The 25659-nt window shown below is 39.5% G+C and overlaps 9 protein-coding genes and 1 non-coding gene across 10 annotated transcripts; 4 read left to right on the plus strand and 6 right to left on the minus strand.

Annotated features, from left to right (window-relative positions):
• Positions 1-147: 147 nt before the first annotated feature.
• LOC103871750 (U2 small nuclear ribonucleoprotein A') lies at positions 148-2454 on the minus strand. Its single transcript, XM_009150030.3, has 7 exons — positions 2259-2454; positions 2141-2181; positions 1700-1829; positions 1404-1609; positions 1101-1259; positions 844-993; positions 148-386 (listed from the first exon to the last, which is right to left on the minus strand). The coding sequence occupies exons 1-7, from the start codon at positions 2338-2340 to the stop codon at positions 381-383; spliced, it is 774 nt and encodes a 257-aa protein (XP_009148278.1). The 5' UTR covers positions 2341-2454; the 3' UTR covers positions 148-380.
• On the minus strand, positions 1121-10023 carry LOC103871751 (COBRA-like protein 6). Its single transcript, XM_009150031.3, has 7 exons — positions 9406-10023; positions 9225-9304; positions 8282-8738; positions 7827-7971; positions 7462-7742; positions 6436-7383; positions 1121-1259 (listed from the first exon to the last, which is right to left on the minus strand). Exons 1-6 carry the CDS (start codon positions 9518-9520, stop codon positions 7097-7099), a joined length of 1365 nt encoding a protein of 454 aa, XP_009148279.1. The 5' UTR covers positions 9521-10023; the 3' UTR covers positions 1121-1259; positions 6436-7096.
• Positions 2530-5803, plus strand: LOC103871749 (cell division cycle 5-like protein). Its single transcript, XM_009150029.3, has 4 exons — positions 2530-2860; positions 2964-4682; positions 4913-5194; positions 5294-5803. Exons 1-4 carry the CDS (start codon positions 2684-2686, stop codon positions 5648-5650), a joined length of 2535 nt encoding a protein of 844 aa, XP_009148277.1. The 5' UTR covers positions 2530-2683; the 3' UTR covers positions 5651-5803.
• A 428-nt stretch (positions 10024-10451) lies between the features above and the next one.
• LOC103871752 (cx9C motif-containing protein 4) lies at positions 10452-11756 on the plus strand. The gene is made up of 2 exons (XM_009150032.2): positions 10452-10636; positions 11495-11756. Exons 1-2 carry the CDS (start codon positions 10551-10553, stop codon positions 11598-11600), a joined length of 192 nt encoding a protein of 63 aa, XP_009148280.1. The 5' UTR covers positions 10452-10550; the 3' UTR covers positions 11601-11756.
• Positions 11757-11794: 38 nt separating this feature from the next.
• LOC103871753 (ATP phosphoribosyltransferase 2, chloroplastic) lies at positions 11795-14610 on the plus strand. Its single transcript, XM_009150033.2, has 11 exons — positions 11795-12119; positions 12287-12346; positions 12446-12559; positions 12774-12839; positions 12922-13029; positions 13122-13205; positions 13467-13568; positions 13656-13769; positions 13846-13926; positions 14046-14165; positions 14330-14610. The coding sequence occupies exons 1-11, from the start codon at positions 11853-11855 to the stop codon at positions 14423-14425; spliced, it is 1212 nt and encodes a 403-aa protein (XP_009148281.1). The 5' UTR covers positions 11795-11852; the 3' UTR covers positions 14426-14610.
• A 70-nt stretch (positions 14611-14680) lies between these two features.
• On the minus strand, positions 14681-16409 carry LOC103871757. The gene is made up of 4 exons (XM_009150036.3): positions 16017-16409; positions 15323-15936; positions 15042-15242; positions 14681-14963 (listed from the first exon to the last, which is right to left on the minus strand). The coding sequence occupies exons 1-4, from the start codon at positions 16195-16197 to the stop codon at positions 14922-14924; spliced, it is 1038 nt and encodes a 345-aa protein (XP_009148284.1). The 5' UTR covers positions 16198-16409; the 3' UTR covers positions 14681-14921.
• Positions 16410-16663: 254 nt separating this feature from the next.
• On the minus strand, positions 16664-19725 carry LOC103871756 (tRNA pseudouridine synthase A). The gene is made up of 10 exons (XM_009150035.3): positions 19137-19725; positions 18912-18968; positions 18603-18680; positions 18435-18488; positions 18168-18250; positions 17873-17972; positions 17708-17770; positions 17251-17493; positions 17079-17139; positions 16664-16979 (listed from the first exon to the last, which is right to left on the minus strand). The coding sequence occupies exons 1-10, from the start codon at positions 19374-19376 to the stop codon at positions 16882-16884; spliced, it is 1077 nt and encodes a 358-aa protein (XP_009148283.1). The 5' UTR covers positions 19377-19725; the 3' UTR covers positions 16664-16881.
• LOC117126327 lies at positions 19560-19755 on the minus strand. Its single transcript, XR_004448902.1, has one exon. It is a non-coding gene; the product is annotated as a U2 spliceosomal RNA (small nuclear RNA).
• Positions 19756-19982: 227 nt separating this feature from the next.
• On the plus strand, positions 19983-21967 carry LOC103872181 (putative F-box/FBD/LRR-repeat protein At5g44960). The gene has a single exon (XM_009150523.2). The coding sequence runs from the start codon at positions 20667-20669 to the stop codon at positions 21651-21653; it is 987 nt and encodes a 328-aa protein (XP_009148771.1). The 5' UTR covers positions 19983-20666; the 3' UTR covers positions 21654-21967.
• LOC103871755 (YTH domain-containing protein ECT1) lies at positions 21746-25438 on the minus strand. Its single transcript, XM_009150034.3, has 9 exons — positions 25115-25438; positions 24587-24633; positions 24279-24406; positions 24108-24189; positions 23921-23985; positions 23641-23823; positions 23067-23552; positions 22218-22604; positions 21746-22132 (listed from the first exon to the last, which is right to left on the minus strand). Exons 2-9 carry the CDS (start codon positions 24612-24614, stop codon positions 21986-21988), a joined length of 1506 nt encoding a protein of 501 aa, XP_009148282.1. The 5' UTR covers positions 24615-24633; positions 25115-25438; the 3' UTR covers positions 21746-21985.
• Positions 25439-25659: the final 221 nt, after the last annotated feature.

Below are 25659 nucleotides of genomic sequence, written 5' to 3' on the forward strand. Positions count from 1 at the left end.
CTCTGTTTATGCTTTGTTTTCCCCAATTTTATTTTCTCGGGGCGCCTGCATCTGCCTCTTTTGAAGAGGGAAGGTTTCAAGTTTCGAGAAATGGGGTAACATGGCCTGCATCTATCTATAATCAAGTTTCTCATTAAAACGATACAATGATCGAAGGAAAGCCATATAAAACTGAGAAGAGTATAACGCGAAAATAACTAAAGATTACAATCTTTTATATCATTCTTTTCAAGGGTTCAAAAACAGCTCTATTGAGCAGAAGTAGTTTACAGCTTCCTAGGATGTGACGGGAACCTAACAGGATCGTGAAGCTTGTCAGAAATAATTGCTGAGCATTCCAGCAGCAGCGACCACAACTTGAGGAGCAACTGCCGTATTTTCTATTCCTGCAGGGCAGCAAATGCAGAGAGTTTTTGAGTACATAATACAACCATGAGAATGATTTTTTTATGAAAATAAAACAGCAGCATCAACCTGTCAAGCAAACCAATCGCATAGTCATCCTAATTTCTTCACGACTTTTACCGCACAATAAACATTAACTTTAATGCCTTAGCACAATACTATTTCCAAGTTCCAAATTCTAAGAAATTACAGATATTGGTTCTCACTTAGCCTTTTCACAGAATCACAGTTCAAGCAAAGTATTTATTATGCATGGTCCAGAAAAGTAAAAAGAATGAAGAAAGAGATCAAAACTGTCAGTCACACTAGTTCGGATAACTAAACAACCTGCAACAATGATTGTAATCGAACTCCAAAATGGTCTACTTAGATCTCAATCCTAAAAAGTTTTTCTAAGCTGAAGTAAAAGGAGCAAAAATTTCATGATAAGAAGTCTACCTCCATGGGATCACCAGATGAAGGCTCCCCGTCGGCTACGTTGGAATGAACAAGATCAGGAACTATCAGGCCTGCAGGAACCTGGCCGAACTTCAAAGCCTGTTCGAGTCTGGCAATTTCTTCTATCGTCTGGGAGTTGATAATTGCAGCCTGGATCATCATGGAAATGAAATACCGAATATTGTCATCATACACTTCTCTTACTTAATATAAATAAAGAAACAAATCAGCGAATAATGATTTATAGATGATCGCACCTTGATTGCTAAAATCTGCTCCTGTGTTGGGGCCACCACTTTTGGAGTCTCTGATTCTTCCATAGAATCTGGCACTTTTTGAACCTCCTCCCGAGATACCTTCTTAACCTCCTCTTCTGCTTCCTTAGATGAAAACAAAGCCGCAGCTTCAGCTCTCTCCTGTAAGGAAACAGTGTTTCAGGATGATATGATGGTTAGCACCGTGTAAAACTTGAGATGCAGCAAAAGCAGTAATTTGAACTTGGCATTTAGAAAAAGCAAGGATGATGACCAGTGGATAAAGCATATAAATAAGATCCTCACCTTGGCTTTGACTTTGATGAAATCCAGTACTCGAAGTGATTTTATCTTGTGAATCACATACAGGCGATAATTCGGCTTTTTGGTGATATTATTATCCAGTAAACTAAGGTACTGCAGCTTTGGAATGGAGGCAAGGGGATCAATTTCGACCAAATTCACAAGTCTGTTATTCGTAAGAACCAAAGTGTGCAGCTTCGGTAGGAACTCTGCAGAAGAACAACCATAAGACATACACAACACGCTAAACCAACGAAGCAAACAATGTATTCAAATTCACATTTTATTAGGATAGATACCTCCAATATTAGGATTTATCCGGGTGATCCTGTTGTTATTAATGATCAAAGTACCCAAGCGGTTGAGAAGTGGAAAGTTTTCAAGCTTAACTATCTCATTATCCGAAAGATCAATCGTATCAAACTGGTCCTGCAAGCATAACACGACAAGTTAATTAACAGAGCTATTAAAAGCAATCCAGTACAATAAACATAACATGAAGAGATTCACCCAACAGCATATCAAAGACTTTCACAGAGAATGACTGACTCTAGTAAGAGATTATAAACATGCAACAGCATATCAAAGACTGTTCCTTTCAATGAATTTTCAAAATAACTAAAAGCAGAAACCTAACAAGAAGACTTTAAAAACCATCCACAAGCTCGTTTTGAAATGATAGACAATGAAGCAACGAAACTCGACAGAACATGAAGCCAAAAAGCAGAGCAAGAAGGTACCTCGGTAGCACCCAAGTTCTCGATTACAGGAATCTTGTTACCTGTAATCGCAAAATACAAAGTATTAGCCGGAGCAGATGAAAACCTAGAACGATAATGGGAAAGGTAACAAGCTTACCTCGTAGCTCCAATTCTCGCTCCTTGACGGCATTGAAGAAGTGAGGACTGTTCCAGATCAAATCAGCCGTGAGCTTCACCATTAGGGTTTTACTCCGCTTCTCCCTGGCTCTCTCTCTCTGCTCTTCGCATTCAGAGGAAAGAGAGTGTCTCGAAGAAGAACCACTTTGCTCTTATCACGGCCCATTGGGCTTTTAGTCGGCCTATCATAAAATATCTTCTTCTTTAATTTAGAAAAAAAAAAACAATTTAAAACAAAAGGACACGTGTTCGATTGAATCTCTTCTCCCTCAACCCTAATCTAGGGTTACTCTCTCTCTCTCCCTCTCGCTCGCTCCGTCCTCTGTTCTTCGTTCTGCCGATTTGCGCGAGCATTAGCTTCCTTTAAGCTTGAGTGCGTTGGGGAGAACAAACAGTTGAGCGAAGATGAGGATTATGATCAAGGGAGGTGTGTGGAAGAACACCGAAGATGAGATCCTCAAAGCCGCCGTCATGAAGTACGGTAAGAACCAATGGGCTCGGATCTCCTCTCTTCTCGTTCGTAAGTCCGCCAAACAGTGTAAAGCTCGTTGGTACGAGTGGCTCGATCCTTCCATCAAAAAGGTTAGTTGTTAAGATACTTGTTTAGATCTGGAAAACAATGAATGAAGATGCTCTTAGGTTGTTGGATTAGAAACTGAGTTACGTTTGTATGATTTGATTGCAGACTGAATGGACCAGAGAAGAGGATGAGAAGCTTCTACATCTCGCGAAGCTTTTGCCTACTCAGTGGAGAACTATTGCTCCCATTGTGGGACGAACGCCATCTCAGTGCCTTGAGAGGTATGAGAAGCTTCTTGACGCGGCTTGCACCAAGGACGAGAATTACGAAGCAGCGGACGATCCGCGGAAGCTGCGTCCTGGCGAGATTGATCCTAATCCGGAGTCAAAGCCTGCTCGTCCTGATCCGGTGGACATGGACGAAGACGAAAAGGAGATGCTTTCCGAAGCGAGGGCGAGGCTGGCCAACACTAGGGGAAAGAAGGCTAAGAGAAAAGCTAGAGAGAAGCAGCTGGAGGAAGCGAGGAGGCTTGCTTCTCTGCAGAAGAGGAGAGAGTTGAAAGCAGCTGGGATTGGGAACAGCCATAGGAAAAGGAAGCGAAAGGGGATTGATTATAATGCAGAGATTCCTTTTGAGAAGAGGGCGCCTGCGGGGTTTTATGATACTGCGGATGAGGACCGTCCTGCTGACCAGGTGAAGTTTCCGACGACCATTGAGGATCTTGAAGGGAAAAGAAGGGCTGATGTGGAAGCGCAGTTGCGGAAGCAAGATGTTGCTAGGAACAAGATTGCTGAGAGAAGGGATGCTCCGGCGGCTATATTGCAAGCGAACAAGATGAATGATCCTGAAGCTGTTAGGAAGAGGTCAAAGCTGATGTTACCACCACCGCAGATTTCAGACCACGAGCTAGAGGAGATTGCAAAGATGGGGTATGCTAGTGACCTTCTTGCGGAGAATGAGGAGCTGATGGAAGGCAGTGCTGCTACTCGTGCGCTTTTGGCAAATTACTCGCAGACACCAAGGCAAGGAATGACACCATTGAGGACGCCTCAAAGAACTCCTGCTGGTAAAGGTGATGCTATTATGATGGAAGCTGAGAACCTGGCTAGGTTGAGAGACTCTCAGACACCTTTGCTTGGAGGAGATAATCCTGAGTTGCACCCTTCTGACTTTACTGGGGTTACTCCGAGGAAGAAAGAGATTCAAACGCCTAATCCAATGTTGACCCCATCGATGACGCCTGGTGGAGCTAGTCTTACTCCCAGAATTGGCTTGACGCCATCAAGAGAGGGTTCTTCTTTTGCTATGACACCCAGAGGTACTCCCTTCAGGGATGAACTTCACATAAATGAAGACATGGACATGCACGAAAATGCAAAACTTGAGAGGCAGAGACGAGAGGAAGCTAGGATGAGCTTACGCTCTGGTCTGACTGGGCTTCCTCAGCCAAGGAACGAATACCAAATAGTTGCACAACCTCCTCCTGAAGAAAGTGAAGAGCCAGAAGAGAAAATTGAGGAAGACATGTCAGACAGGATTGCTAGGGAAAAGGCTGAGGAGGAAGCAAGACAGCAAGCGCTGCTTAGGAAAAGGTCCAAGGTGTTGCAGAGAGATCTTCCTAGACCTCCAGCAGCTTCGTTGGAACTGATTAGGAATTCGCTGCTTTCAGCCAACCGAGACAAAAGTTCTGTTGTTCCTCCTAGTCCAGTTGATGATGCAGATGAAATGGTAAGAAAGGAGCTTCTACAGTTGCTGGAGCATGATAATGCAAAGTATCCTCTTGATGAGAAAGCTGAGAAAAAGAAAGGAGGCAAGAACCGTGCTAACAGTTCTGGTTCTCAAGTTACTGCAATTGAAGACTTTGAGGAAAATGAACTCCAAGAGGTATGAATATGAACAATATCTTCCTTTATCTCAGTTTACTTTGTTGTTTAGTTGATTTATTTGTTGACCTCTTGAGTTGAGTCCTTAGTTTGCTCTTGGTTTATGGATGGATAGGTTGCTTGATAGATGTTATGCACATGAATGTATATCCTCCCTTGGTTTGAAGCAACATTTTAATCTGGTATAAGGTAGTGGGTTCTAAAGGAAATTGTCCGTGTTGTTTTTGGTAGGCTGACAAAATGATAAAGGAGGAGGCACAATTTCTTTGCGCGGCAATGGGAAACGAGAGCAAGACATTTGACGAGTTCGTAGTAGCTCACGACGATTGTGTGAAGGATATCATGTACTTCCCCACTCGAAATGCTTACGGGCCCTCAAGTGTTGCTGTGAAGGCAGAGAAAGTTGCAGCTTTGCAAGTGGAGATGGAGAATGCGAGGAAAAAGATGGAGGAGGATGAGAAGAAGGCAGAACACATGAAAGCCAAGTATAAAACTTATACAAAGGGCCATGAGGTATAATTAATATAATCTACACTGCCTTTATCTTAATTCTGAAACTAATTGGTTGAATCACTTGATATTTAATGATTTAGTATTTGTCCACTTTGACAGAAAAGAGCAGAGACCGTGTGGAGCCAGATAGAGGCGAGTTTGAAGCAGATTGAGATTGGTGGAACAGAAGTAGAATGCTTTAAAGCATTGAAGAGGCAAGAAGAGATGGCTGCATCTTTCAGAAAGAAGAATTTGGAGGAAGAAGTGGTAAAGCAAAAGGAGACGGAGCGGAGACTGCAAGCACGTTATGGGGAGCTGTTGTCAACGCTTGAAAAAGCAGAGGAGTTGATGGTCGGGTTCCGAGCACAAGCATTGAAACAGACGGATGTCGTCGAGGATTCTCTTAATCAGAAAGAAGCTAAACTAGCCACTGGAGAGGAAGAGGACGTAGCCATATCCATGGAAGCTTCTGCGTAAACGTCAAATCTTTACGTACTTGAGTTTTGTATTGGTTCTATGTTTTAAGGAGAGACGCAGCTTGACTTTGTATGAGTATAATGACTTTGTAAAGGTTGTGATTCTCTTTTGTATACTTTGCAATGGTCAAGAAATTTGAATACGTCAGATCTCTTTTAATTTAGTTTCGGCTAGAGACTATTCGGAAGAGAAAGAAACTTAGATGCATAATTCAAACCAAAATCAAAGTGTTTGGTCATGGTGCGTTCATTTGGAGATTTGAGTTACTAAAACTTTGTCATATGTTATAGTTTTACAATAACTGTCAAAAGTTCAAAACTCACAGCAGATAAAGAAAACTTGAATTCTTGCTAACGTAAAAAATAATCTTGCATGCAAAGAAATCAGCTTTCTTAACCAAACCGTTGTTCATGAAAAGGGATTTACGATTAATTGTTCGTGGTGCATTGCAGCTCGTAACATGGTTAAAGATATTAGACAAAGATATTATCTGCATCATGTGATTCATTTTTCTTCAAGCACTTATTGTAGCTTTGCCCTTGTGTAACTTTCATTTACTGCAGAAAATGAGGTTCCGAGACTTCAACGGAATGATAAAGGTATGGTTACAGTTTTCTTTCCTCCCTTTTCCCATCAGGACTTGCTTTCATTTTTTCCGATTTTCACTGTAACAAAGATACAAAAGTGTGTTCTGAACCCTTCCTTGCATCCTCTTTTATTTGGGAACATGATTTTTCTTACGTATTTATCTTGTAACAAACTAATACCAAACCCTGTTTATGCACCTTGGCTTTGACTTTGATGGAATCCAGTACTCGGAAGTGATTGGCACCTGCAGCACACATTCCAGCCAATATCCATAATCTCGCAACAAATCTAGTCCAAAGTTTAAAAGATAGCAGAGATTAGACTTACTGGCTTGAGTGTGTGAGAAGTTAGAATCTGAAGCTTCCGTCCTTTATCCAAAGAAGGCTGGGATCCCTCTTAACCATGTCCTCTGATCAGTTCAGCAGTCACAACGTAAATACCTTTCACTTGTTCAAGAATCATCTGCAACAATCAAACCAGGACTGAGAGTCACTCGCTCACCTGATCAAACTTTCCAATAAGGATTGCACGATTTGTATCCCTTGCCTTCTCAGCAATTTCCAATGAATGGTATATCCCACTGTCGCTTGGAATCACAACGTACTGCTCCAGTTTCTCAAAATTGTTCTTTCTAATTCAGTCTTACAAATTTACAATAAAACACTTGTGATATGATCAGTGATGAGTTGAATGTATAAGATTTATGTTGGCTAATGATGCAAGATCATCCCTCCAGTCATACTACGTGCTTTCTAATGTAATAATCATCTTTCATGCAAAAAAAATCAGCTTTCATTACCAAACTGTTGTTCATGAAAAAGCCAAAAAAACAGTGCAGGTCCAATGAAAACGCTTCAATCAAACAAATAGAAGGAGAAAACAGAATACGATTGTAACAAAGCTAGAAGCAGCAGAGGAGGAAGAAGAAGAAGCATAACCGGGCAGCCTCGGATAATCATCTGGAGAAGGCATAACACACTCATCACCATTAAACAAGATCCTCCTTGGGAACGCCCAACCTTCTCTGAAACTGAAGTTCCCCATATCTTTTTTTAACAACAACTCTGTTTGCACATTCCCAATCTTTCCTGCTTGAAGCAACACATCGTTGTAAAACTTGACCCCCCAAAACATCCCTGTGTCATCTGTAACAAACAACCAAGAACAAGATGTAACAATCTGAGGAAAATAAGTATAATTTTTTTTAATAAAAAGTTACTTACTGATGCCGTTGTGGTAAGGTGTTAAGGACTTGTAGTTAAAACTGAAGACTTGTTCTACGCTTTTTAAGTTGGGATGAAGCACAACTAAGTTCCAATCAGTGTAATTCTTCATCGTGTTGAGATTCGTTGCTGTGATCTTAACCCTCCAGTACTCTCTATAGTTCACTTTCACATGCCAGTGGATGTGTATGGGACACATATGTTTCGTACACTCCACCACAGGCGGTACTTCCTCCTCTGGATCATGTTTCTGCTCCAGATATGGTGGCATCTCACCAGGCCTGAACAAGCCAACAACAAAGAGAAAAAAAAACTCAGCCTATTGTGCATGACATTATGAATAAAAAATATTGTTGAATCATTACTTGACGCAATGGGAACTCGAGCAGCCGCAGCTACATGTAGGACAAGGAACAATGTTTCGGTAGTAGAAGGCAGATAGTGAAACGCAGCATTTTGGTGTTTGTGATGACCGAAACTGCGAGTACACGCACACTGCTTCCCATGTTGCTGCTCTCAACACCAACATACAACACCAACAGTCAGTGTTCTAAAAATCGGTGTTCTAAAAACCTAGTCGGCAAATAGTTAAAAGGCAAAAATATTTTTGCGCCCATCTAATAGGCAAATAATTAAAAGCCAAACGATTTTTCTTACGTGACTTTAAAATAACCGGTGTAGGCATTAATCTCTTATAAAACATCTAACTACCGCCTAACGATTTTTTGAATATTACCAACAATGCATGTAACGTCCATATAAAATACAACAATATACTTGTCAAAGAATTATTTAGTGGAAAGAAGATGGGTTTCTTTACCAAGAGCTTGCGTTTTGCGACGACCCTTATCAGTACTATACTTAGTAGGAGCCACGGAGGTAGCATTGTCGCAACTATAACCCGAGACACCTATATCAAAGTTAGAAGGCATAGTGAACTCTCCAGAGTCATCAGGAAAGCTTCCGATGGTCATGTGGAAAACTGAGACGTGGTTGGTGTGGTCTTGGGACATAGAGGTCAAGACGCCTCCACGGCAACAGTTGGAGACTTGAGAGTTGAAAGGAGATCCGGGAAGAAGGTCGACGATGGTTGGTCGTCTGAGACAGCAGTGAGGGAGTGTTCCGCTGGAGGCAAAGGCTGAGCAGTTGCCTTGCTCTGTAGTCTCGGCTCCTCGCATGTCCCATATCACTTGTTTGCTTTCCCAGTGCCAACTCAGCTTCCATCCTGGCTTATCAATGTGACGGTACTCTTGCATGTTCTCTAGTTTTACTTGTACCTAGCAACATTTTTGAATATTCTAATCATTAAATTGTGCTTGTATAGATAATTAGATGTTTTGAAATCTGAAGAGTGTACAGTTTTACTAGTAAATAGCAATCAATATTTATAACTTATAATCTTTAATCCTTAGAAAAATCACTTGAATTTCCTCATTAAACGAGGGCTATATTACTAAATAATGGGACTTTACAAAACGTGAAGATGTAAAAGATGAATCCAACTTTATAGGAAACAAAACAAACGACTGAGTAACTTCTTCCTCTAAAACTGAAGATTAGGACACTATTTAAGTAAATGTTATGTTTATCAATGTTTTTATTTTCTAATTTGTTATTTTATCTGGTGTATTTGATCATAAACCCATATTCTAATACACATTCTCGAAGGCTCAAGCGGGTCCCATAATTAGACACACATAGTTTTCTAATTTGTTATATCTCTCTATGTATCAAAACAAAACACATGCTGAAAGAAGAGTTACCGTGTGATGGCCAGGAGACGACAGAAGAAGATCCCATTTGATGGTAATTTTACCAAACGGATCCAAAGGATCATATCCATCTGCAACCATTTTTATCACTAATCATCAAAAACCCTTACTGAAAAACAAATCAAATCAAATGAAAAATGTTATATTGAAAAAATGAATTCAAAATACTTACGTGAGGTTGATGAGATTGTGAAGAGAATGATAGTGACGGCATACACAAGGTTTAGCGTTGCACCCATTGTTGTGGAACAAAACAAACGATGAACAAACAAGAAGGAAAGAACCATGTCACGTCGAAATTTTCAGATTCCGATGACGAAAGAAATATGAAGCATTTTTATTTGGTTGAATCCCTTGAATTTTGATTTGGCTTTGGGAATAACAGAGAGAGAGAGAGAGAGATAAAAGTCTCAAGAGAATTAAGTGATTTAGTGACTGTTAGTGGTTGAACGAAGAGTTTTTGCATCTGTTAACACTCTTTAACTCTTTCCTTTCTATTTTTGGTTTTTACAATACTTATCTCTAGCTATATTATCTGCTAAATAAAATTGTTTTACCTCACAAATCAATGATACCGGCAGCCATTAATTCTATAAGGTTATATTTGACGCTTCACGTTATCTTCGTCGTGAGATGTTATTTTGCTTACGTTTAAATTGTTTTCTGTAATTTTTGTTATGGAGTAGTAATGTAGTAATCATAATATTAAGTCATTCATTAACCATAGTACACAATCCAGTTATACTGGTTAGTAACGTTTTCGTTTGAACTACGTATAGATAGCTTTTGATTGATAATGCAACCAGAAAGAAAATCGTATGGTCGTCGATTAATTAATATAGAGAGAAGAGTTTGCTATGTCTCTCTCTCTCTCTATTTATCTCTGAAGACGTTGTCATTGTTATACACATGCGATTAAAAGTTTTGACCAAAGTGGGAAGAGATAAATTAAAGATTAAGAAGTTAATAAAGAGAAAGAATGTGTCAGAACGAGATGCGTTTTTCATGAGCGTCAACGTCAAAAAGGCTCTTTTCACGCGCTCTTTGGAGTTCTCGTTCGAAAACCATAATTAATGGTCGTAAATACGCCGTACTTAAAAGATTAAAGAATTAACTAACAGCTTTGGAAAAAGACAAACCAAGAATGATTATTTTATAATCCGGTTTGGTTTGATTTATAGCTGTCTGAATGGTTTAGTTGGTTCAGTAAGTTTGGTCGGTTTTTTATTTTTCTTTTCTCCAAGCTGCCGATGACTAGTTCCTGAGGCGGCAGATAAGACAAGTCGGTGATCGGAGAAGTCTGAAATCATCCAAAAGATGCCGCAACCAAGCAAAGAGCCGTGCAAGAAAGAGGCTTGCGACATTCAAGCCTGTCTCTCCAAGAACAATTTTCTTCCTCAAAGGTGACGACGACGACTCATTCCTTTTATGTTTCCGCCGTGCGATTGTCTATAAATTCGATTTAGATGGGAAAGGATTTGTTTTTATTTTCATTAAAGAAGATTCCATGGATTAGGAGAGATCCATCTAACGTTGTGAATTTAGTTTTTGGGAGTTTAGGGTTCATGTATCGATCATGTAAAGTGGGGTTTTCAGCTAAATTCCTTTCTCTTGTTAGCAAAATATTTTGATGCATTCTTAAGAATCTCTCAAACTGTGAGGTTTGGTTTGGAGATTATGGACCAATTTTCTGAGTGCTTTGTATTGGATCATACTCACTCTCTTTCACCCTATCAGTCCTCCTTGATGGTGTGAATGGTGACAAGTGTATGATGGTCAGGCTTTTGATTTAGATAATTTAATTATTCACCATCACCGCCTAGTCTGAGAAAATGAGAGAAGATATTTTACCTTGAATCTTTGTGGTTTCTTATTGTCAAATGACCAAACGAAGGCTGTTTTGTAGATGAGTCTATACTTATACCTTTGTCTTAGGATTGTATTAATAAGTTGGTTTCTCTTGAAGAGGAAAAAACGAATGCATTGTCACTTACCTTGGTTTATCAACATTCTGTGGTTGTCCAGGTTTAATCATTTTTTGTTATCTTGTAGCAAATCAAGTCAAGGCACTATACGGTTTCATAAAGAAATGTGAACATAGTTAACTGATGATTAACAACAACCTCACTTTCTAAATGATAGTTTTCTACATATTGTTAAACACTTTGTAACAATATTGATGGCAGATTCAGATAGACGAAGTGTTATCAACCAAATAGTTTATGCTCTGATTAGATTATGTGTGGATTTGGAATATGCAGGTGCCAGACAGTGATAGAGAAATTACAGGCTTGTTGTGAGAAATGCAACAACGAGTCAACGCATTGTGGATCTGTATCTGCCCTCTTGAAGCAAATCAAGAAATAATGTAATACAAGGACGAGAGGGATGGCATCATCAAGAAGAGACTTGAATACACACATTTATTTACTCATTTCTGTCTCCTCTAATACGATATGAATATGTTTTTGTAAAAATTTGTCGTCACCTTCCAAATAAATAAAAAAACATTTTTTAAAAAAATAACGAGTTTCCACGTGGACAATCGTCTGCTCTTTTATAACGGCAGAGATATTTGCGAAAACTCTAATATCCGCCGACCATTTGCGAGCAGCAACCATGTCTATAGCGACTCCTCTCAACACCACTCTACAGCGCTCGCCTCTTCCTTCTTCCCTCTCCGTCTTCTCTCCGATTCACACGACGACTGTTCCCGTCACCGGAACTCGCAAGATATGCCTCAGGATGGTGACTTCATGCGTCTCCTCCCACTCTCAGAGCTCGGTTCATAACGGTGTCACCGACGCTGTCTCTGTGAGAAACCAGATTCGTCTCGGTCTTCCTAGCAAGGGACGCATGGCCACCGATACTCTAGATCTTCTCAAGGTGAGGTGTTATTATGAGATTGTGGTTTGTAATTCATTTTTATACTGTTTCTTGTGCGAAAGCTTCCTTCTTTGGACAAAGTGGAGGAGACACAGATTCACAAACTCATAGCTCCACCTGTCCTGACTGTTTTCATTTTCTTACATTTCTCTCCTTTTCTCGTGAAGGATTGTCAATTGTCTGTCAAACAAGTCAACCCGCGGCAATATGTTGCTCAGATTCCTCAGGTACGCTTTTGTGAGGGAAGCACAACAATCGCTTTTAATTTTATTTTTTTTATTATTGTTTGTCTCGGTAAATCTTTTCTGTTTTGTCTTGTCCGACAGCTACCAAACACTGAAGTTTGGTTTCAACGACCAAAAGACATTGTCAGAAAGTTGCTCTCTGGAGATCTTGATTTAGGCATCGTTGGTCTTGACATTGTTAGTGAATTTGGCCAGGTAAATGACGTTATTTATCTTGATTAGCATTTACATGTTGAGATTCTAGGATAAGGATACCTTACTGATATTCATGGTAGAGATCAAGAAACCACTCTGATCTCTTTTTGTGATTTCGCTTGACGTTGTGAAGCTGTACTAGTTTGAGTTAGCTTATGGTCTGAAGGCCAGTTTTGCATCAAAGCTGAGATGTTTTGAGTTTTTCCTTTCTCAGGGAAATGAAGATCTTATCATTGTTCATGAAGCTCTCAATTTTGGAGACTGTCATCTCTCCCTTGCGGTTCGTTCTGACCTACATGAGTAGTTGTGGCATGTCCTCACTATAGATGACTTCTTTGTGTGCTGTTTTCATATGATTTCAGATACCAAATTATGGGATATTTGAGAATATAAACTCTCTCAAGGAGCTAGCACAAATGCCTCAGTGGACTGCGGAAAGACCTTTACGAGTTGCTACAGGATTCACTTATGTATGATTAGTTACAACTTTTCCTTTTGTGTATCAATTTTATCCAGAACGCAGTTCAATTGTCTTGGAATAATCCAATTTGTGTGTTTGCAGCTAGGCCCTAAGTTTATGAAAGAGAACGGTATAAAGCACGTGACTTTCTCAACTGCAGATGGAGCCCTAGAGGCAGCTCCTGCGGTAAGATTTTATTCTATCTGCATATCAGCCTTGGATTTGGTTTGAAAATGTATAGTACATTAGATCTTTCTGCAAGAGAGCTATCCTATTGAACGTTTACTCATGATTTCATTTCTGGAAGATTTGTATCCGGCTTGTAGGGTCTTGTTTTCATCGATAGCTCGTAGTAGTCTGAGATGATGGATTGTATTTGTTAGCTGAAAGAAATTACTATTGCGTTGCCTGGAGTGTTTATTAACACATTGTTTTCTTGTTAATTAGATGGGGATAGCTGATGCCATTTTAGACCTTGTGAGCAGTGGGACAACTCTTAAAGAGAACAACTTGAAAGAGATTGAAGGAGGGGTGGTTCTGCAAAGCCAGGTTTGATGTGAAAGATATAATGGAGCTAATTATTGTTCTACACTTGGCAACCGTTGTACCAGAACATTTTTTCTTTTGTATTATCAGGCTGCACTCGTGGCAAGTAAGAGGGCATTGACTGAGAGAACAGGAGCACTAGACACAGTGCATGAGATTCTCGAGAGATTGGAAGCCCACTTGAAGGCGGCTGGTCAATTCACTGTATGTGCAGAGTAATTCTAATGTTTTTCGCATGATCTCCACTTTTTCTCTCTTTCATCCTATGTTTTCACTTCAGGTTGTTGCAAACATGAGAGGAACGGATGCTGAGGAAGTGGCTGCACGTTTGAAAACCCAACCATCATTATCAGGTTTGCAGGTAAAACTCGAGAACATTTGTTGTTCCAACTGAAGAATGGCTTCAATGTCTATCTGGTGTTTTTTACTGATTGTAGGTGATGATAGTTCAGATAATTGTGCTTCTTTCGTGATGTGCAGGGACCAACAATAAGTCCAGTTTACTGTAAACGAGATGGGAAAGTATCTATTGAGTTCTACGCCATTGTGATATGTGTACCCAAAACAGCTCTATACGAGTCTGTGCAGCAACTGAGAGCGGTTAGTAATGTCATCTATCTTTACTCTTCATGTCTCATTACTATGAGATTCACACAAAAGTTAAAAAGTTATTAGCCCAAACCATCTTGCTTATTGTGCGGATTGGTGTTTAAGCTCATGTTTAGTTTTAGTGATATGTGATGGTTCATGAAATGTGATTGCAGGTGGGAGGTAGTGGGGTGTTGGTTTCACCACTAACATACATTTTTGATGAGGAGACTCCCAGATGGAGTCAGCTTTTGAGTAACCTCGGACTTTGATGCTGCTTTTACTCAGACAGACTTTGGTTTAGTCAGATGCATTTCAATCGTAGACTTTTGATCTTTTCCAAGAAAAACAGATAGATGTCTCGTTTACGTCTTTTGTATCTTCTTTCAGATCCAGTTCCGGATGATATAGTTTAAGAATTTTATCGAAATTAAAATTCCACTTTTGTCTTTTGAACTATTCTTTTTTTGTACATTCATTAGCTCAACTCAAACCAAAAGAAGTTGATTAGATGAAAGTCACACTCGTTCCTTTTGAACTATTCTTTTTTGATCTATGATGGAGTCTGCATAATACAATGAATCCTTTCTTGTTTACAGAGCTGAGACATGAGATGCAAAAGCTACAAAGCTCCGTAGGAATATTGTTTATATAGTCTGGATCCTTCCCAGTAACTATAGAACCAACAAGGGCTCTGCATTCTATGTACTATTGTAATCTGACTTACACATCCTATAGAGGAAATAATAACAGGATTACTGAAGCTTATCATAAATCTGTGAGGGCGGTCTCTCTACCCATTGTTACCTCCTGCGCAAAGTAAAAAGATAGATAATAACACAATTAAAACACAAGCTGCAAACTGCCAACAAAGAGATTATAGTTTACCTCTAGCTTAGAATCGCTGGAGAAGACACAGGTAGATGTGATAGCATGACCTGGCTCAAACAGCCATCCTACAGAAAACAATCTCTGGCCATCTTTGCCTTCTTGGAGTGAACACCACAGGTCTTGAGGAAGCAATAAAAGATCCTTTTCTTCTCGCACAATCTCAACCACCTTCTCACCAGTAAATTGTTGAATGCAGCCCTGAACGAATGGATATACCTTCAGTTTTAGTAGATGACAGTTATTGAATAATGGATACACATAAGGTCAGGCCAACTCACGGAATCAAAGCTAGTGGTAGCAAGCACAGCTCTCCAAGAACGGGCTACGGCCGAAGCTGCTGTGGCAGGCGTAGAAGCAAACCCGGAGCTACGCGTGGCGCAACCTCCGAGCTGGTCACCGTCCCTGAACGGACCATACCAAAGCTCACGGAAAACTTTGACACTGCGCAACGACAACATTGTGGTCTCTACAACCTGGAAAATCCTGACGCGGGACTCCTTGTCGTTTGGATTGACCAGGCAATGCTCCAACTCTAGCAGCTGGTTGTTGTTCCCCAGAGGCTGCCACACGGCGACGTAAGATCCAGAGACGGAATAAGAGAAGGATAAGGCGGTTGGACCGATGGTCCTCTGGTCGACGCTGTGACGGGTGGCGGCATCAGCTTCGCATCCAACGGTGGGGAGGAGTTTGATGGACTTGTAAAGAAAGGTGTGTGGGTGGGGTTGGGCGAGAGTGGGACACTGCGTTTGCCAGTCGAACACCTTCACTTCCCATTCTCTATAGGCTTCTGGAACCACTGACTCGGGTAGTTCCAGCGGGTGTCCTTCGCGTGAGAAATCTGCTCCGAAACCGTCCCATTCGCCAGACACATTTTGAGCGAACTCCGACCAGGCTAAGAAGGAACGGACAGAGACAGGGTTTTAAAGAAAACAACCAGCAAACTCAGAAGCAAGAAAGATAAAAGATTCTTACCAGTGATAACAGGGGCAGGCTGGACATTATTAGAGGAACAAGAAAGAGGAGAGATTGTGGTTCTGTAACAAACTCCTAAACTGGAAGAGAAGGGAAAGCGGAGAGCTCTAAAGGAAGGCGGAGGTGCAGGTGTACGGTAGCTTCCTGAAGACGATAGCATAGGAACAGAGTGCAGAATCATTATTGATCTCACAATGAAAGAAAGGCGAAAGTGGACTTTATCAAAGAAGAAGAAGAAGAAAGATTTGTCAGAAAATAATTGACTCTAGAGTTGGTGGACTAAACGAGTTCACCTCTACAACGTAACTTGGAGAAAGCTTACACAGAGTTTAGAGGAAGAAGATGATCTAACAAATTATTCTCATGAATGAAGAAGCCGATGCAGAGCTCCTTTCTATCCCGTAACAACAAACTTCCCCTCATCCAATCAGCCATTGCCACGTAGGCTCTTTATCTGTAACAAACCTTGACCACAAAACTCATAGAAAATCATTCCCTCGTCCACTTCATGAACTTTCTTTCCTTTGATGTTTTGACAATCATGGACGTAGAACCATCGTGAACATTGTTGGATGTTCTCCAACATTAAACTCCTTAACATTCCAATATTCAGCACGTTTCAAAAGTTTGAGTCTGCATAACATTTGTCAAAAAACTCAAGAAAAAATTCCATCATAGATCCTTTTGAACTATTCTTTTTAATATAGAGTCTGCATAATACAATGAAAGCCACACTCGTTAGGTTCATCACTCAGGAAGAATCCATCTGAAGAATATAGTATCTCTATCTAGAACTGCCTGTGAACAAGGACCAATTAATTCTTTGACTCCTCTCACCACACTGTAGCAGAAAAAATGAAAATCTTCATGGGAATTCATATTTGACACGCGCAAGGTACAGACCAGATGCAGGAGCCATGGGTTTGGATGCAGACACGTCCTTGGCCTTCAGGATCCGTTCGACTGAAAGCAAATCATAGAGAAGACCCTTTTGTTCAATATTTTTGAAACCATTACTGTATATAACTCTGACAAGGGAGAGACAGAGAGAGAGGAATATACCGTCTAAGACGGTCAATTCTCCAGTGCCTACACATTTCAGTACTGCTACAATCAGTCGAACCTGCACGGCAGAAAGATATAAAAACCACATGACTTTAAAAAGAGTATCTCAGATTACAAAATATGATGTACCAAGAGAAGGAAGAGACAATGGAATGGATATGAATCAAACCTGGTGGTAGAGAAACCCGCGGGAACGCGCTGTTATGACGTAGCAGCGGTGTCGTTTTCTTATACCGAAAGTGTCGCCATTTGTAGTAACACCAGCAGTTTCGGTCTTGGGTTGACTGGAACATGTGAGAGGATCTCCATTGTTTGGGTTACTCCAAGTCCTTTCAGTGAGAGGTGGAAAATATGGAGTTGATGGTAGTTCAGTGACATTGAGTTCATCTAAAGATCTCACCGGTGACTTTGCCTGCAATAAATAAAAAAAACACTTGTCAAAATTTATCAAGTTTTGGTAAAACATCAATCTTACACTAGATATTTAAGTTCTACCAAACCACAAAAATTAGATGCATTGATCAGCCTATTCTGAATGGGGTGAGGAAAAATATTCAATATAATCTATATTGGTAAGTGTACTAAATAACGAGATGTTTAAACTAGAAGCTACAGAGACAGTTCACCTGGCAACCAGATGCCCTGAAGGAGCTAAAATCATGAGATCCAACAAGAACTCTGCATGCTTCCTGTGCAACAAAGATCGACAACGGTCGTTAGAAACGTTTGGATCACACTGCTGATATTGATCACAGTAAAGGAAAAGCTTAGCAAAATAGAAGTATGTGAACCTGCATAGCGCGAAGATCTAGCTCCTCAGGAACATGCCAAGCACGGTCTTTTTCAAAGATGGATAAAGGATCCGGCCCCGATAGCATGCGGTAAAAGTATCTACAGCAGAGTGTCATGAAAACATACATTATTGTCCATTGACGTCAGACATTTTCGATAACCAAAATATAAACTCAAAGTTTCAGCATAACCTAGTGGTTCCATAACATGATCATCATGTACTTAAAAACACTGAAACGTCTAGAATAACGGAATCTTAGCTTCTCTAATGAGTGATACACAGAGAATACCTACGTGCGCTCCTTGGCCTTATATCTGGCATGGTAATTACTTGGGACACACCGAACATCAATCACCATAACATCACCTTCATTTTTCTGATTAGTTAAAACGTAAGGATTTTAGTGAAGATATTCGTTAGTAGATTAGATCAAACTAGGTGAAATGCAAGCACTTTTAGGAAAATACAGATCAGTGAAACTCTTAGCAAAAATGTAGACTTTATTAACATCACCATTGTATCCTATAGTTAACTTTGACAATAAAAATGTAAATATTAACCTGTAAGAAATGGTTCACAGCTTTCTGGACGACATCAGGTTCATGAGGTGGTAACTGCATTTTAGAGAATAGGATTCAGTGAGAACGCTATTATATAACAGATGCAATCATGCCAAGAACATTATAAGCCACAAAATAAATAGCAGTGGGTGCAAAATAAAGATATACCACTTCACCAGGCTTTCTTTTACTGACTCGTTCCACATCTACATGGCAAACGTTTGATAGCGCATGCACTCCTGCATCCTAGAGCCATAACAATTTCAAACCAAAATAATGAGCACGCATATCATGAACCTAACTCTGCTACCTCTAATTCATTTAAAATCTTTCTGTAGATAGATGAAACATTTCTTCATTAATATGTGTAAGATTATTTGTTCCCACTAACTTAGGTTCAAGTTGCTCGGGATGAAAATGAAAAAGACCAAAACTTTTAACTCGGTGGCCAATAAACTAATCAAAAAAATCTCTCACCGTTCGACTTGAGCAGAAGATCTTAACTGGCTGTCCAATAAACTTATGAAAAGCTTCCTGCAAATGGATCGTTAGATGTATCAGTTAAACTACATACGAATTATGAACTCTTCTCCGTGGTACAAAACTACATACGAATCCTACTTCTCGAAATCTAAGCAAACAGAGAATGAGAAATAAAAGATTCAACTAAGCAATGAATGATCCACTCAGAAAAATATTCACCTGCAACACGCCGACGACGGTGCGGTACTTAGGCTGCTGTTGTGAGCCAAAGAAACGCGTTCCGACATACTCAACGGCAACCAAGTAACGCTGCACTCTAGGGTTTTCTGGGCTCTCAGACTCATGTCCTCCTTCCTCTTCTTCATCACTGAATCCATCGATCCTCGCAACCTTTGATAGCCTCTCTTGAGAAGCTGTGTAGTCCTCCCCTAGAGGATGCTTCAGATTAGGATCAGACATTCTTTCTAATCTCCCCGCAGATTATTTGATTATATGCATAAGGGTTTAAGAAGTTTTTGGATGATCCTTTATTATTACCCAACCAAAGATGTGTTTGGATGCTAGTTTAATCTTTGTCATGTCCGTCTCAATGTTTTGTCGGAATTGGGCCTAATTAATCCGAAAGATTAGATTATATATTTGATGGGCTGAGCCAGGCCCGTGCAATAGTGCAACGCATGGGCGACTCGTGAAAGCCCAGATAGCAAGCTATCTTAATGGGCTTTCTCCCTTAAAAAATTGAGTTAATATCGTGTGGCCCGATGGGCCACATATCAGATATTAAACTGATAAGAACAGATACTACACTTGATCTTAGCCAAAAGGCCGAGAAAGGTATGAATTGGAAGAGAAGCCCAGCGTCTTATTTATACCATCAGACTTCGAAGGCGTTCGCCTCTTACTCTCGATGTGGGACGTTTTAAAAACAAAACAAAACAAACCAAAGTGGTTTTACTTATTAATTAAGAGATTGTTGAATTTTCCTTAGAGAAAACAGCCATTAAAATCCCGAATTTTCAAATTAAATCCAAAAAAACCTTCAACTCATGTTTAAGCCAAAATAATCACCAACTTTCAAATATTGGTCATTTTAAACTTCATATTTTGTTGACTCGGTCATTTACGAGCTCCGAATAGTCAACCGTTAAATTTGATTAAAAATAAATGCATGTTAACTCTCTAAACGACATCATTTTAAAAATTGATTAAAACATTGATCAACCGAGGTTTTGTTTTCTTCTGAAACACTTAAAACATCTCTTTCACGAGACCAAAGTGAAGAAGATGAATTTGATTTGGGGCTCTAGTTTTGCGAAAGAGATGATTTGAGTGTTTCCAGAAGCAAAAAGACGTCATTTAATCAATGTTTTAATCAGTTTTATAAAAATAATATTGTTTAGATAGTTAATAGACGTTTAGTTTTAATTGATTTTAACAGTTGACTATTCGGGTTTCTTAAACGGCCGAGTCAACAAAATATGAGAATTAAAATGACCAATATTTGAAAGTTGATGATTTTTTTGGCTCAAACATAAGTTGAAGATTTTTTTGGCTTTAATTTGAAAGTTCAAGGTTTTAATGGCTGTTTTCTCATTTTCCTTAATTAGTTACAACACTGGCAAAAGAGTCATGGTATTAATTAAGAGATTAATAAAATTGACTTTGATTATTTTTCTTTTAGCTATACGTAGATAAACGTCCTACGAATAATATAACTTAGAAACCCTAAGCGTTCCTTGTGCTCTAAGCATGGTGGGTTGCGATTGTATCAGCGAGATGCCAGATTCTTTGCTAACTCATATACTCTCGTACCTTCCGACCAAAGATGCCGTTAAGACAAGTGTTTTGTCTAAGAGCTGGAGATTTTTCTGGCTAGAGGTCACTTCAGAACTGGACTTAAACGCCGCTGACTTCCTCCGTTTCGAAGACGACTCCTCCTTGGTGAGTTTATTGAACAACAGATCGTTCCTACGAAAGTTCAAGATCAAGTATGATGACTCTTCCCTAAGAATAAAAAGAAAGCGTGGTAGTGATTATTCGAAAAAGGTTAACAACACTGGCAAAAGAGTCATGGAGTGGGTAGCTGAAGCGGTTCATCGCGGAGTTGAACACCTAGACGTAGTAAACGAGACGTATATACGACGTGCTGTTGATTTCATGCCTAAGTATCTTTACGTGAGCAAGACGTTAGTGTCTCTGAGTCTCGTAAACGTAGGGCTTGAGGATCCCAAGTTTGAAGTTTCTCTACCTTGTCTCAAGAGTATATATCTAGACAACGTTTGTTACATGGGAGATGATGCTCTTGTGATTATGGAGAGGCTCATCTCAGGGTCTCCCGTGTTGAAAACTCTTACCACGGACGTTCCTGTTTTAAATAAGAAGCCACAGCAAACTGTCTTCAGAGAGGCGCCTTGGTGTTTGGAGTATGTCAAGATCAACAAACTGACAATGAAGGAGGAGCACTATGGGATTAAACTAGTAAACTACTTTCTCGAGAGCTCGCCAGCCTTCAGGAAAATGACATCGAGCTTCATAGGTTCCCGTAATCAACCAAGGGAATCTGGGATTGAAATTGTAAATTACTTTCTTGAGAATTCGGCAGCGCTCAAGAAAATGACATTGAGTTTCAGAGATTCTGATATGACTGATGAAGAGGCAGAGAGCTACAAGAAGCTTCTTACATCCACAAAGCTTTCTCCCATGTGTCAAATCTCTTTGTCTATTTCACATGAGTAAATATATCTTTCATGAAAAGTGCAGTTAGGCTTACTTTTTGATAAATAAAAAAGGCTTTCTAGGTTCAAGGCAAGACACATAGAGTCTATCTATTGGATGATAATGTACATTCTATATGGATTATTTATAGTCACAAATATCATGAATGAATGATTTGTTTATGAGTTTTGTGAAAATGAAATCTGCAAGCTCTCTCAAAACTCAAAAGACATCTGTAGATAAAATAAAATAAAAAGAACTCCCTAAAAAAGGAAAACAAAAGACAATCATGATTCCTGAACTAAGTAAAAACCAATTCACTAATAAATAGAAGATGAACTAAGAAGGGTGTCTCATCTCGGATTGCGAGTGTTATTCTTGGAGACAGAGTAGCCTCCTCTTATGGAGAGATTCTTGGTTTGATTGACGAGAGACTGCTGTGTTCTGCTCCAGTTACATCCTCTATCTTGATTCATTCTCCTGTTGCCTCCATTCTCATACTGATGCAAATAAACACAAATATACTTTTTGTTTTAGACAAAAAGAAAAAGTCAAAGAAGTTAAAAGGTCATGAGCATAGATTACATCATAGTCTTTCTCTTTGAATAGATCCATGCGGAGAGTGGCTGGTTTATGCTCCTTCTTCAACCGAAGAGACTTCTCTCGTTCTTCATAAAAGTCCATGTCATCTAACAAAGACGTCACGGCGGAAAACTTCTTGAATATCGAAAGCATTTGAAGACCTTCTCTGAGTTTGATCTCTTGAGTATCCCTCGTATGAGTAACCGCCTTGCCTTCGTTGTTGTGGAGTACGATATGGCATAGCTCCCAGTTAGGGACGTCTTTAACCACGTGCCATTCGACAGGGAAGAAGCCGCACCACTTGTCAACTTGCCAGAAATCTAAATCCTTGTTCATGTCCACGTATCCAACCATCTCTGCTAATCCCACAAACTGTCTACTCGCATTCACCTGAATCAAAAGAAAAACAAATCAATCATGGTTACTACTAAATAGGCCTGCAGTTATTCCAAACCGAACCGACCCGAAAAGTTCTCGGTTAGTCAGCTTAGAAAATTGATTATTGGTTCGTTAATTGATTAGTTTGGTTTTCTAAGAAAAGAAAATTCAAACGGTACCAATCCTAACCAAAATTCAAACCAAACTAACATAACCAACCAAATTTGAACCAAAATTAGCCTAAAATTTGACCGAACTAACCACAAACCAAAAACTTTGCTAAATATTTTTAAAACCGAACTAACCCAAAACCAAACTTTTTTACGGTTCACTACCGCAATACTTCGACCGACCCGAACTAACCGAATTCCGAACTAAACAACCCGATTTAACTGAAGAAACCGAACCCACAGGCATACTACTAAACCAGATAAAGGAAAGGAGACAAGAGACATCTTTAAGCTCACTACTCACCGAAAAGAAGAGGAAAATGGGACGTTTCTTGCCATCAACGAGTGTTTTTGCTTCAGCATCACGGTAAGCTGCATCTAGTTTCTTGTTCCCATTGACAGTGCTTGACCACACGGAGTATTTGATACTCTTGTGAACATCATCTTCGCTGTAGGACTTGATCACGAAGAATGTGGCATCCTCGTAGTCTGTCTGAAAATCCGGAAGGTTAAACATCTCTCTACGAAGATCCAAAACAAACGAACTGTTTTGCTTGAGCGATGATGATGATGAGTCAGAAGGAGGAGGATGAGTCTTTGCACTGGTTCTCGGACCGCATTTCATTTCAACCAATGAATCAGATTCTCCGTTTCTCTCAGGCTTCCTGTGTCCATCTCTGTGATCCTTGAAACCACTATTTGTGTTTCCATTACCGTAGTAACCGCTATATGGGACGGAGCTTGTCTTTTGATTGGCATGTTTTGTAAACTGTCCTGAGGCTTGTTTTCCCTTCAGAAGACATAAATAAAAGAGCTTTCAACCTCAAATTGTCTGGATAGAATGTACAGAAACTATAAAAATAGATACGAGTAAGTACCTTGAATGTTGGTCTGAACGCATGTGATTGTGTAAAGGAAGGAAGCTGACCATAAACATTGAGATTCCCTGGAGACGACACTGAAGTTTGAGACCAACAATAGCTTCTTACTGCTCGATCACCGTGCAGATTCGAATCTTGATAGTTATTATATGAACTGTTGTTTTTGTCACGGTGACTTGCCTGCAGAAAAAAATGAATAAGCTCGAGACATGGTACAATGTCAAACAATGAACTTACATATGAGCTACAAAAGCCAATGGAGAAAAAAAAGTCAAACCTTTAGAAAATCAGTAGCATATGCTTGACCATTTTTATTTGGCTGAGAAGAGACTACACCAGTTCCTGCGAAACGCATCACAACACAAAACACAATCACTTGAAGGAAATAGCTATAGATCATTCTTGAAACATAACACGAATAATAGACTAGACTTATAAGGTTAATAATTAGGTGGTTCTATTACCATTATCAGCACATGCACTAACGGTCACAGATGAGGTAGTTGACCCTGTGACCATACGACTTGTGTCATCTGTTGGAGGAGACTGAAAAGATTACCCAACATAAAAGTAAGAAACCTTTGCCAGCAGGAGAATGAGAGATTCAGAATGAAGCTAAAAAAGATTTTGAATACCTCGTCATGTTTCTTTGGTGTAGAATCTGCAGCTGTTGTTACAGTTTGCAGCTCACCTAATAAGATTTCAAATACCTCATTATGTCTCTTTGGTGTAGAATCTGAATCTGTTACAGTTCCCCGCTCGGCTAGAGTTAATTATCAAGGGGCAAACACAAATTGATATAGCAACAAAAAAAAAAAAAAAACTTAGAAAGTAAGACACCAACTTACATCAAAACTGTAATCAAGAATCTACTAAAGTAAAAATCAATCAAGTAAGAAAACACAGAGCAATTAAATTAAAAAGAGTCAGCAGAAAAGGATACAGTCCATAGCGTTCCTCTCAGTGGCCATTACAAATCTTCAAGATACACTGCAACCATTAAAGGGGAACCAAAAATATAAGGTTAGTATGGAGAATCCACGACTCAATTGATTTTTTTTTATGCTTGCTAATAGTCTCAGAAAATCCACAATTGTTAGATTACTTTAGTTAGAGTCCATGAGGTCTCAATTCCACAAAAAGATGATTATTTTGATCAAAGCTAAAACACTACCAAATAAAATTCTCTCCTTACAAGACTAGACAGGATGCTTAATGTCAATTGTCAGTTTTTTTTAGGACAAAAGATAGAAACTTCGACAGTTACATCTTGTCGCTCTGTTCTTACATAACTAAAAAAAACAAACTTTACATGAACAAAAACTATCAAACCCTGTCCTTTAACTTCACAATAACACCATTACAATTGGAGTAGAATGATTCAGAATTCTCCACGCGCTAAACAATTCAGTCACTAGTTTCAAACAAAAAGCATATACATATAAATCCAGGGGAGTCATAAGGAAAAGACCTGAAGAAAAAGGGAAGTAACCGACGAAGACGAGGCTATATTCGCCGGAAAACCAACGGTGGAAACCGCTTGAGAACGTGACAAAGAGGAGGAAGAGGTTTAGCGTCGAGGAACGAACCCTTGCGTAAAAGGAAAACATCTGACGGCTGAGACTACTTTTAATAGCTTTTCACTGTGGATAATAGCTTGACCGTTGGATTCCCATGCTTCTCATTGGGCCTCAAAGGCCTGAGTAAATCTCTAATTGGGCTTCAAATATCAACGCTTGACCGCTAGTCCATCTGTTTTCCTTGAATACAAATGGATACTCATAGTTATGACCAACAAAGCATAACCTTAAACCACATGCATGCATGTAATGATGTATTAACGGACGAGATAGAAATCTGGTGTCACATTTTCATAAATAAAATGAATTGTGCTGATTATATGGTAATCTAACTAATACTAAAAGGGATATATGAGGAGTAGCCAGATTGTCCACGTCAGACTGGAAAATTAGCCAATCAGAAATTGTATTTTTGCCATGTCATTTTGCCTACTCA

This window comes from Brassica rapa, chromosome A06 (genome assembly GCF_000309985.2).
Source record: "Brassica rapa cultivar Chiifu-401-42 chromosome A06, CAAS_Brap_v3.01, whole genome shotgun sequence".
Taxonomy (NCBI): Eukaryota; Viridiplantae; Streptophyta; class Magnoliopsida; order Brassicales; family Brassicaceae; genus Brassica; species Brassica rapa.